Source organism: Aulostomus chinensis, chromosome 10 (genome assembly GCF_037954235.1).
Source record: "Aulostomus chinensis isolate RoL2024-O1b breed Wild chromosome 10, RoL_Achi_v1.0, whole genome shotgun sequence".
In the NCBI taxonomy this organism is placed as follows: Eukaryota; Metazoa; Chordata; class Actinopteri; order Syngnathiformes; family Aulostomidae; genus Aulostomus; species Aulostomus chinensis.
This window is the reverse complement of record NC_141329.1, coordinates 4898701-4909724: the sequence shown is the minus strand read 5'-3', so window position 1 is coordinate 4909724 and position 11024 is coordinate 4898701. Positions and strand designations below refer to the sequence as shown.

Genomic DNA, 11024 nt, shown 5'->3' with positions numbered 1-11024 from the left:
CACTAGGTGGCGCTTAACAGCACATATAGTATGTCTGTACCTATTGAAGGAAACAGTTGTTTTGATCCAAGTTTGTGTGTTACACAAAGCTTACTGCTGTAACCACTAAGTGGCGCTGTTTAACTTGTAGATGTCTTGAAACCAGGTAAGCGGGGAAAAAAAAAAAAAACCTCACAGTTTTTGCATAATCCTGCTGACAGACACCACCAAAAGCATGACCTCTATGGTGGAGGTAATAAGTGACCATGTTTCATGTTCTGTGAACCCTCTTTGAAAGAGAAAAAAAAAAATCCTTTTACTGTCTCATCTTACATCAACAGAAACTGCAAATATCATACAGACAAGACAAATTTAGCAGCATTTTACAGGAGATTTCTGAATCAACAGTTGGTACAACAATAATGTTCATGTTTGTTTGATAGCGCACCCAAAGACAGAGTGTCCATTTTTCCAACCTGCAGTTTTTGGAAATAAATGAGTAATGAATCCACCTTTAAGTGTATGTGTGTTTCCCTGTAGGAACGAGGATGGTGTCCCCCGCCATCGCTCTGGCCTTCCTCCCACTCCTGCTGACACTGATCATCAGGTACCGCTTCTACTTTGTGCTGTTCTACCGGGCAGTCCTGGTCAGGATATGGAAGGACTGTGTTAGTGGTCTGAGCAGGGAGGAGCGCGCATACCAATATGTTCTCACCCATGCAACCCCTGGAGACCCTGACAGCATCCTGGATGCTTTTGATATGTGGTGCAGCAAGGTGGAGTTCATCAGTAACATTGGGCCAAACAAAGGTAGGTTTATATAGTGGTTCATCCGTTTGTTAGAATAGAAATCCTGAAAGAAGGTGTGTATTTGTATGTGGTTCATGTGTGTAGGAAAGATCCTGGACCGGCTGCTGATGGAACAGAATCCTCTGACCGTCCTGGAGCTGGGGGCTCACTGTGGGTACAGCACCGTGCGTATTGCCCGGGCCCTCCCTCTGGGTGCCAGGATCTATAGTATCGAGATGGACCAGAGGAACGCCGCCATCGCAGAGAAAATCATACGCCTGGCAGGGTTTGATGATGACACGGTGAGACCAGTGTGATGCACCTGATCCATTTTGGGTTTGTCTATTGAATCTGAGGAGTTGTGTGTTTCTACTGTTCGTCTCTCAGGTGGAGCTGATCGTGAACCCATCAGATGAAGTGATCCCTCGGCTGCGGTCTGACTTTGGTTTGGAGAGACTGGACTTTGTCTTCATGGACCACTGGAAGAGATGTTACCTCCCTGATCTTCAGGTAACTAGAGATTACACTTTTATGATGTTACTTCTAAGTAAAGAACTTCTCTTAAAGAAAAATGTAGAAAGGCTACATTCACAAAAGGTCTTTATCATTGTCTTCAATATATGTCTTAATATTACTAAATAATACATTTCAGAAGGAATGTGATTCAAAAAAATAGCTTCTTGAATTGTTTCTTAAATTATTTAATAACTGTCACGTTAAAGGCAGATTTAGTGAAAGTAAGTAAATAACACATCTTTTCTTATTTTAGCTTTTAAGATTTTGCAGATTAATGAATTAAAGTTGTGGAAGGTGAACAGAAAGCTTTATATCTAGGCACAGTGCTGTGCCTTTTTAGGCTATGATACTCAAACCAAGGCTAGCATCTAGAGAAACTATACCTAAAAGGAAGTAGCAACAGACTGAGATCGGTATGTTGATGTGACTTTTGCAATGCAGAACAATGTATGTGTTGTGTGTGTGTGTGTGTGTGTGTGTGTGTGTGTGTGTGTGTGTGTGTGTGTGTGTGTTTCAGATGCTGGAGGGCTCAGGTCTGCTGGGGAAAGGATCAGTTATTTTGGCTGACAATGTGCTATTTCCCGGGGCTCCAAAATTCCTCAGACACATTCGTAAGAGCGGCTTGTACGAATGGAAGATTCACCGGGCCACACTGGAGTACAGCAGGGGTATCAGGGACGGGATGGCAGAACTGGTGTACCAGGGAATCATGTAGACCAGGGGTCAGCAGTTAAGTTTGACCAGGGTTATGCCATAACATCAGACTGTCAACATTGGCCTAATAAATGCTAAATTGTGAAACTGAGTCAAAAAAATTCTGTTAAGAGTGTTGTTGTAACTGCAAAGTCCACTGCTCCACTATGTGGTGTAATTGTGTAAGACAGCCAGAAAGAAGAGCCTCTGTTGTTTGTGGCTGTCTGGTTTTGAGCTGCATCACAACGGTAGTTCGATCTCAAATTTAAGTACAATACAAACATCTCCCATCTAGTCCATCAATATCTTACCACCTTCAGCAGCGCCCCCTACATTGCATTTTTACATAATAATCACTTATAATGGAGCATAAATTCCTTTACTTAGCACATACAGTGATTACTTAAGATAGTGTAATATCATTTTATAAGTCCTTATTACTGTTGATTGTTGTGTATAGATACTTGTGTTATATTTATAATACATTATAAGCCCCATCACTGTTATGTAACTGTTGATAAAATGCATCAAAATACATTGTCTATGCGTGTAGTCATAATATTTTGCATTATAATGCACTATGAATGCTGTTATGATGCACTAGTGATGTAGTACTCATAGAAAGTGCTACCAAAGGTGGATTAATCCAGAATTTTCCAAGAACAAAATTAATTTCATGTCCAAGGTAGTAATATCAGGGAATAAATCAAACCTTTTTTGAGTGAAATCCTATCTGGCATTTACCGCCTACCTCTGCTTTGGCTAACTAACTAGTTTACACAGCCAAATCATAAATTTAAAAACTCAAACTTGCTTTTGCAAGTCTGAGGTTGAGCACCTTGGTTCTAGACGGCACAGCTTAATAAAACCCTTCACTGGTGTGAGGCTCTTCATTTCTCTTCACTGATTTTTTTGAATCCAGCACCCACCAAGGGATCTGCATGTCTTATTTTCACATTCACACTTTAATTCTAAAACTATCAAAAAAAACTGATCAGCTGATTTAATATTTTTTATTTGTAATTTAAATACAAACTTTCAAGGCCTCCATTTATTTAAATATAGTAAAAGTATTTGTAAGCAACGTTTATTTGAATAACGATAGACGCGTTACTTGAATCTTCTGTTATGTTTCACTGAGAACTGCGCTGTCATGTGAGCATTACAAGAAAAGATGAGCATCAAACACAAAGTCACAGTCAAAGTGAGTCATAGTCAAGAGTGAAAAGCACTGTAGGATGAAGCACCCGTGTTTTTTCTTCATAAGTAACAAATTATTGAGCTGACTGAACTGTTATTTATGCCCCGTCAGCTGTTCAGGTCCTCTCATAGAAGTGGCACATGGCTGACAGTATAACGAGGTCAAAGTTGACAATGGGAGGGGAGGTGTGTGGTCTGCTCTGTTTCGCACATCAGTGTGAGGTTCTTTTTAACAGGCAGCAACAGTTACAGAGACCAGCTCACCGCTAGTTAGCTTAGCACAATGTATGGTAGAAGGTGAGAGGAGTTAGCATACCTCCATCAAACATCAGATGGATAAGGTCCAGGATCTTGGTTTGTCCAAATGGAATCATCCTCAATCCTCATCCTCTCTTACAAAGTCATGATAAGCAGTTGCCACTCTTCTAGTCTTGTTTCGTTTCACTGGGCAGTAAAAGAAGATAAGGATTTTTTTTTAAACTGAATCTTTGTGCAAAAGCTACTGCGCTGGAGTACCTCGATTAAAACGCAGATGCTGACTGCAGCTCAAATACTGAGTTTTTAGCCAGCCTCCTCCTTGAAGAATGTTATGGTGCACAATGGTCTCCTTCTACGATATTCCTTTCTACAAATGGACGGGGCAGCATTTAGGTTTAAGTTGGAAATAGAAACCCAAAACTGTTTTGTCTTAAATCATCCACTGGTCTTGGTCTTGGTCTGGGCCCTCCATGTCCACCTGATAAACACAAATGAATCCATTATATCCATGCTGCATGTCTGTGAAAAAAATACATGCTACAAATTCAATGTTAAAGTACTTCATTTATCTCGCCATCATCCGGTGACTCATTGTAATCGTTCATCTCATCCATGTCCTGCATGTCTTCTTCGTCTTCGGAGTCCTCCTCGCTATCCTCCTCATCTTCATCATCTTCTTCCTCCTCCTCCTCGTATCCTGCCTGTAAATAAAGATGATAATAGGAGATGGAGAAACTACACACACACAGGCACTTTGTTTATTCAACATTAAGGAAAATCTCCACGTCAGTCAGTAAAGTATAAAAACACCAAGATTTTCTGCACAATTTTGATCTCTAAATTAATTCTAACATCCTTATTTTTTTATTTTTTTTTTTTGTATGGCACCTGGATTAAGCAAACAGCTGTGGCATGGACAAAGTCCAAACTTTATCTGTTGACATCTGGTGTTACAGTTGTGGCAGAATCTACAAAAATACAGTACCTCAAAAATAGGCTTCCCAATGGGCATCAGGTTGTTGTCTTTCTCAGCAATGCTCTGCAGCTGAGGCAAGAGAGAGAAAAAAACCAAGAAGAGATTGACCATTAAACCACATCAGAATATTTGGACCCTGAAATAACCACAAATTACAGTTCAACAAATCATATCTTTTTTTTTTTTTTAAGATCATTTAAAAGCACAATCTCCTTTCTGCTAGCACTGAAATGTCATGAATGTAAGATAAGATAAACTTTTATCAAACTCCAGCTGGGAAATGTGTTGTAACAGTTTACAGCAGTGAATATAACCGATAAGAACAATAAATATATAAAAGTTGCAGTATAATAATCCAGGGCAGTCATTCACAAGGGCCTGTGTTGGAGAACATTCCACACTCTTCCACCATGACTTGCATATAATCTTTAACTTCTAAAACTTTGGGTCCATTCTTTTTGGTCTGTTTAAATTCAAACACTGCTGTTTTTGTTTTTGGGTTGTTGTTTTTATGGAGTTTTTTTTTTTTTTAGCTCACTGCTTTCTTTTCAGCTCATTATTATCCATCTATTTATCTAAAGAAAAAAATAACTGAAACTGACATAGAGACATGTTGCTAACTCAGAGTTTAAATGTCAAATGTAAAACTATTCATGATTTATAGTTTTTGGACAGTCATTTGATAACATAGTATGTATGTGACATTTAAAATACTTGTGCAGAGAGGTGATGTCCATGTGCTGTGCGGTGTGTGTGTGTTACACGCATTTCATCCTCAGTACACAGTTTTACCTATATCAGATGAAATACTAGATCATAATCAGGTTTTGGATACCTCAACTTAGCCCGATTGAAGTTCTTACATGTAACTTGGAGATTAGGTTCGTGTTTCAATAAGCAACTTTGTGATGTGATAACGTAAGTCAGTGAGGTACCGAGGACGTGTGTGGAGTGAGTGGACGATGTTTACCCAGGTCTGGTGCTGCTGCTCCTGCTGATGCAGCTCGGTTTCGTCCACACAAGGTCGGTCCAAGTTGAACCAAAGGGACTCGGTTATGCGGGGGAACAGAGAAGGGAACAGAGTGGACATGTCTGTCTCACAGGGACAACAAACACAGCCACCGGAGACCTGACGTTAACGGAGCCGCGGCCGGTAAAAATTCTATTTAAAAAAAAATTCTTCGTGTTATTGCCGCGCAAACGCTAAAGTGTGTAGCAAGAAACAATACGAATATTTTTTTATGGAGTTCAAACCGTTAATTAGCAACATTTGTGTGATGTAAAACAATTTTCTAAACATTTAAAAAAAAATCACCGGAAACTGCTGGTGTTCACCTACTCGTTCTACCGGATGCTTCTGATTCAACGCTTAAAGGTTCCGCTTGGGTGGCGTGTAGGAGGTAAGCCTTGAAAATTAAGAAAATCAAATATCTCATCTTAATAAACAAAAGATAGATACTTGACACTTGGAGAGGATACGACTTTGTTTTCTATTTTGGTTTTTGTGAGTTTTTCTCTATTAGCCCACAATTTCAAAATTAAAATTTAAAAATAAAACAGAGCCCAGTGATTACCATCATCCTCAAGACAATACTATAACATAGTGGTTATATTTCCGTAACAATTTTATACCCACAGTGGATATGAACTTAACCACTTAGCACCATGTAAGTCATAATTAAGTACACATTTGCCCTCTTGTAATCTTCATCATATGTATTAAACAGGATAAGGAAAACACAGATTTAACATAACTTGCTGTCCCAGGTCACTCTGCCATTTAGTTTTGTGTGTGTGTGTGTGTGTGTGTGTGTGTGTGTGTGTGTGTGTGTGTGTGTGTGTGTGTGTGTGTGTGTGTGTCTAAGTGGGGGACCTTGAGATAAGACCAATCTCCCTCACACTAAGACGTAATAAAAATAACATCATGACACACCCACACATACACACATACATTCTACACACTCACTTAGACTCTGGACTTTGGAAACATATTAATTGAGACTACAGCAAGTTTCCACATTTGGGGACCACCTAATCTTCTTGCTTTCGCAAACACACATTTACTGACACGTGTGTGTTCTAAAATTTGTTTTGTCCTCAAAAGTGTGTCAGAGGGGACTGGGAAGACTGCAGATTTGTTGGACATAAAAAGGTAACGTTAAATTTACCTCTGTTTGTATTGATATCTGACTGTATTGCTATTGCAGATGGCAGAGTATGTTCAAAATATCATGTATTAGGAAAATATCCTAAGAAATGACATCACAATTATGAAGTAATTCTGTAATGTGTGTTTATATTTTTCTTAGTAGAAATAAGAGGTCAGAGACAATTTTTATAACACAGATGTAAGTGTGATGCAATTCTCAGTAAGTTTGTTATTGGCTGCTTCAGGACATGTATTTTGTTCATGAAACTGGTAGAAATGTTGGTAGAGTTTGCTACTTCTTTCACATCCACAGTGTCAATGATGTTGTTTTTCATTGGGTGTTCACTGGGTGTTTAGAGGCTTCAGGGCTACTAGTGTATGCGTACATTATGATCTGTCATGTTTCTCAGTCATGCACGGTGACAGTATAATTCCTAATGTATTTTTTAAAAAGTATAGCAGATTATTCAAAGGTTATTGGGACATTTTGCAACCCCCCCCCCCCCAAAAAAAATGGCGTGACAACTGAAGAAGGGAAACTAAAACAGTTTCACACTTTGACTCATAACTTTATCCTTCATTTTCCTGTAATTGTATGCTTATAGATTTGATAAGAATTTTTTTTTAAAAAGCCCTATGACAAGGGAAATTAATTCATGCTGAAATAAAAGAAATAAAAATGGCTTTCTTGGTTTTTGTTTCATGTTTGCCTCTCTTCTGCAGAGCTATGTGGGTTGTCCTGGCCTTGCTACTTGCCCTTTCCAGAGGCACTACATCTCTTGACAAACTCAATATGTGTATGGATGCTAAACATCACAAAGTAGAGCCTGGCCCTGAGGGAGACCTTTACTTTCAGGTGATGAATGAAATGTACAAATTAAACAGTTGGTTGATGAGAGATTCAAATTGCTCCACAGCTTTTTCTGATTTTTTTAAAAAACGTCTTTGACCTTCAGTGTGCTCCCTGGAGCGACAATGCATGTTGCACAGCAAACACCAGCACTGCGGCCCACAATGACAGTTCTTACCTGTACAACTTCAACTGGAATCACTGTGGTGCTATGAGTCCAGAGTGCAAGAAACACTTTATCCAGGACACTTGTTTCTATGAATGCTCCCCTCACCTGGGACCGTGGATACAAAAGGTGTGTACTGATCATGCAGTGCAGTCTCTCTTGTATGTTGGTGCTTGCAACACTAGATGGCAGCATAATGAGATATGAGTTGAACAGACCTGTGACAATAGCTTTCTGAACATTCTTGTTGACTTTGGGCCACATAATAGTAGTTAAAGTTACCTGCTAATTAGATTTTGTAAAGATGGTGTTGGTAAAAAGAAAGCCTTTTTGTCCAACTCATATTTGAGTGAACTCTTGAGATAAATCTCATGTGTTGTGAATTTAAAATCGATACAAACCAGTCAAACGTGTGTGTAGGTGGAGCAGGACTGGCGGAGGGAACGAATCTTGGATGTGCCTCTGTGTAAGGAGGACTGTCATAGTTGGTGGGAGGACTGCAAGAATGACTTCACCTGCAAGAGTAACTGGCACAAAGGATGGGATTGGAGCTCAGGTATACACAGTACACACATGCACACAAACACAAACTGGTTGGCTTCATGCTTTACCATATTTTATGGTTCAGAAATTTGAACTTAGTATTCAAGGTTCAATATATTAACCATATTCAAAAAAAGATACTTTGACAGCAGAAAGTGTCCTCAAATGCCAGCAATAATGACAGTCGTGTTCACTGTTGTATCTCCTTCACATAAAGTGATTGAATGCATTGTTATGAAGACATATATTGACAGACAAAAAGCACAAAGGAGGGACCTGGGACCTCTCGTTAGGATTTGGTGGTTGTTCCTAACTTGAGACTGGGCTTTTGAGGTTGTAGCACCTGAGCATTGGAACTATCTCCCATAAACATCCATCCATCCATCCATCCATCCATTTTCTACCGCTTATTCTGTTAAGTGTCGCTTGGGGGGGGGGGGGGGGGGGGCTGGAGCCTATCCCAGTTGTGTGAGGAAGGGTGCACCCTGGACAGGGTGAACCTGGATTGCAGGGCCAACACATATAGACAGACAACCATTGGCTCTCACAGGTCAGTTTAGAGTCTGGATTAACCTCGTCCCCTGTTGATGTCTTTGGACTGTGCGAGGAAGCTGGAGTACCAGAGAGAACCCACACAGGCACAGGGAAAACAAGCAGACTCCACACAGAAAGATCCCGTGCTCCAGCCAGGCTCGAACACGGAACCTTCTTGCTGTGAGGTGCTAACCACTGCACCACCGTGCTGCCCCTTCCAAAAACATTTGTGGAAAAATTATGAACAGTCCAAAGCCCTTTGCTTGTTCTTGCTTTTGTTTCACATGTCTGTTTGGTTTGTTTTTTTTAAACATTGTTGTTCTGTAACTGAAGATGGTGTTTTCTGAAGTACTGCAGGTTAATATTATAAATACTCCAGAGAAATTTGTTGACTGTAATAACCTTCCCTTATGCAGAGCTTTGACAGGGTGTAAGGTTTGTATTATTGCAGTTATAATCAATTTTGATGTCTTGCTTTGATTCTATAACTGTCCCTCATCCTCAAATTCATCCAAACACACCTCACATGCACACTCTTTCTCTCTCCAGGTGTTAACAAATGCCCTGACAGCAGCAAGTGCAGAAAGTGGACCGAAGTTTACCCCACACCCAAATCCATGTGTGAACAAATCTGGTCCAACTCCTACCTTTATACCAGCTATTCCAAGACATCAGGCCGCTGCATGCAGCTCTGGTTCACTGGCCCAAACCCTAACAAGAAGGTGGCTCAATATTACCTTAACAAGGCGGAGCCCCAGCGAGGCTTCACCTTGACAATGCTGCTCCTCTTGGCCATCTCATCTTTCTCTGCATTGATGTGGTGAAAAAATACTGCTGGTGTTGGTGATGCCAATAAAACTCTTTTAGTTTGCATTCTCTGTTGCATTTTTGTCTTTTTCTTTCTGTTCAGTAAAAATGGTGGATTCACTTCACAACAATGTTTAAGCAAAAGTTGGGTTTATTACCTTATGATTTTATATTCTTATTTGTTTCTGATAAAGTTGTTTTATGTCAGATTTTTCAAGGATTTCAAGTAAGGGGCTTTTCGTGGGTGACTAATGATTCACCAGGTTACCTATTGTTCCACTTATCAGGTCCTTGTGCTTTTCATTAAATACCCCCTCATTTGATCATTTTCTCAAGCAGATTATCGCCCCTCCTTTTTAAACACAGGGAGCAAGCTACTCACTCCAGAAAAAAAATCAGCAACATAAAAGATATGTACAGTATAGAATCTTCAAGATAGAAAATTACAGCTTTACTAAATGTGATGGATGACATTTCTCTTAAGTGCAGGCTATGGATCATCTTAATAATCCCTTTAGAACCCCAACCATGGGTGAGGAAGCAGTAAAACTGACCAGGAGCTGCACTGAGGAAAATTTTTTTCTCTGGGCCTCAGAAATCACACCATCCCATGGCCAGTCTGGGCCAGCCAGTGGTTAGTGGGCTCCACTGCTCGGTAATTATGGGGTTCCAGTCCCCTGACTGTGTTTTTGTGTGCGTGTGACTATGAAGGCCATATGTGCCACATTCAAATATGCCATCAGGTCTTTGAATAAGTCATTTGATTGGTCAGCAAGTTGATGAGACCAAAGAAGGCTTAGCTGATTAAATAGAGTATATTTCATAAGCGTTTTTGGAATGCCTGAAATGTGTAAATGTCCTTACTGTAAACAATTCAAAGGATGGTTACCTTTTTAAAAATGTTGCTTACAGACACAGACCACGTGTACAAGAGCTGCTCCACTTCTGAGGCTGATAATCACATCCTTCCTGGTGATACCTCTGTATCCCCTCTACACAAACTCTGTGTGCAACAGAGACATGGTTGGCTTTGCAAGGAACCATCCCGCTGCATGAGTTTGGTTTATATTGTGACCAAACATCTTTCTCGAGCAATGTATGAATAATCCTCTAACCTGTCTATGTTAGCACTGTCATTGTGGGTACTGAAGCTCAAATCCTGGCCTCACAATTAACAGACTATAAATTTCAATAAAATGTGTAAAACTCAGTCATTTAGAGAACATTTTTCTGGCAAAGGTAATTTATTATAATCGTGGAAGAAAATTTGTGCCAATGTACAGGCGTGTTATTGAGTCACTGTATTTTTACAGTCAACTCACACAGAGACGCACAAAACATACACAGAATGATGCCATGGCCAGAAATAGCTTTGTGATGGCTGCTGTCCCTGTGGCTATTAATACTCAGTTTTTCTGAGGTCACTGGCAACACATACCACCCAGCCCAACTCTCACCATTTTTTTCTCTTTAACTCTCTTGCTTTGCATGTGTGTGCATTTATACCACATTCTTGAAGTCATACTTTTGTGGGCAGCTAGGAAAGACAATAGAAGACAAGAAG

General features: G+C 40.0%; 3 protein-coding genes across 4 annotated transcripts; 2 read left to right on the top strand and 1 right to left on the bottom strand.

Moving 5' to 3' along the window:
- Nucleotides 1-363: 363 nt before the first annotated feature.
- tomt (transmembrane O-methyltransferase) lies at nt 364-1999 on the top strand. The gene is made up of 4 exons (XM_086215628.1): nt 364-789; nt 874-1070; nt 1156-1278; nt 1802-1999. The coding sequence occupies exons 1-4, from the start codon at nt 528-530 to the stop codon at nt 1997-1999; spliced, it is 780 nt and encodes a 259-aa protein (XP_086071754.1). The 5' UTR covers nt 364-527.
- Nucleotides 2000-2984: 985 nt separating this feature from the next.
- Nucleotides 2985-5753, bottom strand: anapc15 (anaphase promoting complex subunit 15). Its single transcript, XM_086215083.1, has 4 exons — nt 5382-5753; nt 4421-4480; nt 3996-4136; nt 2985-3913 (listed from the first exon to the last, which is right to left on the bottom strand). Exons 1-4 carry the CDS (start codon nt 5499-5501, stop codon nt 3866-3868), a joined length of 369 nt encoding a protein of 122 aa, XP_086071209.1. The 5' UTR covers nt 5502-5753; the 3' UTR covers nt 2985-3865.
- On the top strand, nt 4900-9498 carry folr (folate receptor). Of its 2 annotated transcripts, none has more exons than XM_086215082.1 (6): nt 4900-5292; nt 6516-6563; nt 7284-7416; nt 7517-7705; nt 7997-8132; nt 9203-9498. In XM_086215082.1, exons 3-6 carry the CDS (start codon nt 7288-7290, stop codon nt 9475-9477), a joined length of 729 nt encoding a protein of 242 aa, XP_086071208.1. In that variant the 5' UTR covers nt 4900-5292; nt 6516-6563; nt 7284-7287; the 3' UTR covers nt 9478-9498. The 2 variants fall into 2 exon arrangements, with proteins under 2 accessions (XP_086071208.1, XP_086071207.1); XM_086215081.1 differs by having other exon boundaries at nt 4900-5811.
- Nucleotides 9499-11024: the final 1526 nt, after the last annotated feature.

What these genes read in the sequence shown, in the direction of transcription:
- tomt (XM_086215628.1), top strand. Translation starts at nt 528, where the DNA reads ATGGTGTCCCCCGCCATCGCTCTGGCCTTCCTCCCACTCCTGCTGACA. An exon ending in TAACATTGGGCCAAACAAAG is followed by an intron (nt 790 to 873) that starts GTAGGTTTATAT and finishes TCATGTGTGTAG; the next exon opens with GAAAGATCCTGGACCGGCTG. An exon ending in CAGGGTTTGATGATGACACG is followed by an intron (nt 1,071 to 1,155) that starts GTGAGACCAGTG and finishes TTCGTCTCTCAG; the next exon opens with GTGGAGCTGATCGTGAACCC.
- anapc15 (XM_086215083.1), bottom strand. Translation starts at nt 5,501, where the DNA reads ATGTCCACTCTGTTCCCTTCTCTGTTCCCCCGCATAACCGAGTCCCTT. An exon ending in AGCAGCAGCACCAGACCTGG is followed by an intron (nt 4,481 to 5,381) that starts GTAAACATCGTC and finishes CTCTTGCCTCAG; the next exon opens with CTGCAGAGCATTGCTGAGAA. An exon ending in ATGATGGCGAGATAAATGAA is followed by an intron (nt 3,914 to 3,995) that starts GTACTTTAACAT and finishes TGTGTTTATCAG; the next exon opens with GTGGACATGGAGGGCCCAGA.
- folr (XM_086215082.1), top strand. Translation starts at nt 7,288, where the DNA reads ATGTGGGTTGTCCTGGCCTTGCTACTTGCCCTTTCCAGAGGCACTACA. An exon ending in TGGGACCGTGGATACAAAAG is followed by an intron (nt 7,706 to 7,996) that starts GTGTGTACTGAT and finishes ACGTGTGTGTAG; the next exon opens with GTGGAGCAGGACTGGCGGAG. An exon ending in AGGATGGGATTGGAGCTCAG is followed by an intron (nt 8,133 to 9,202) that starts GTATACACAGTA and finishes TTCTCTCTCCAG; the next exon opens with GTGTTAACAAATGCCCTGAC.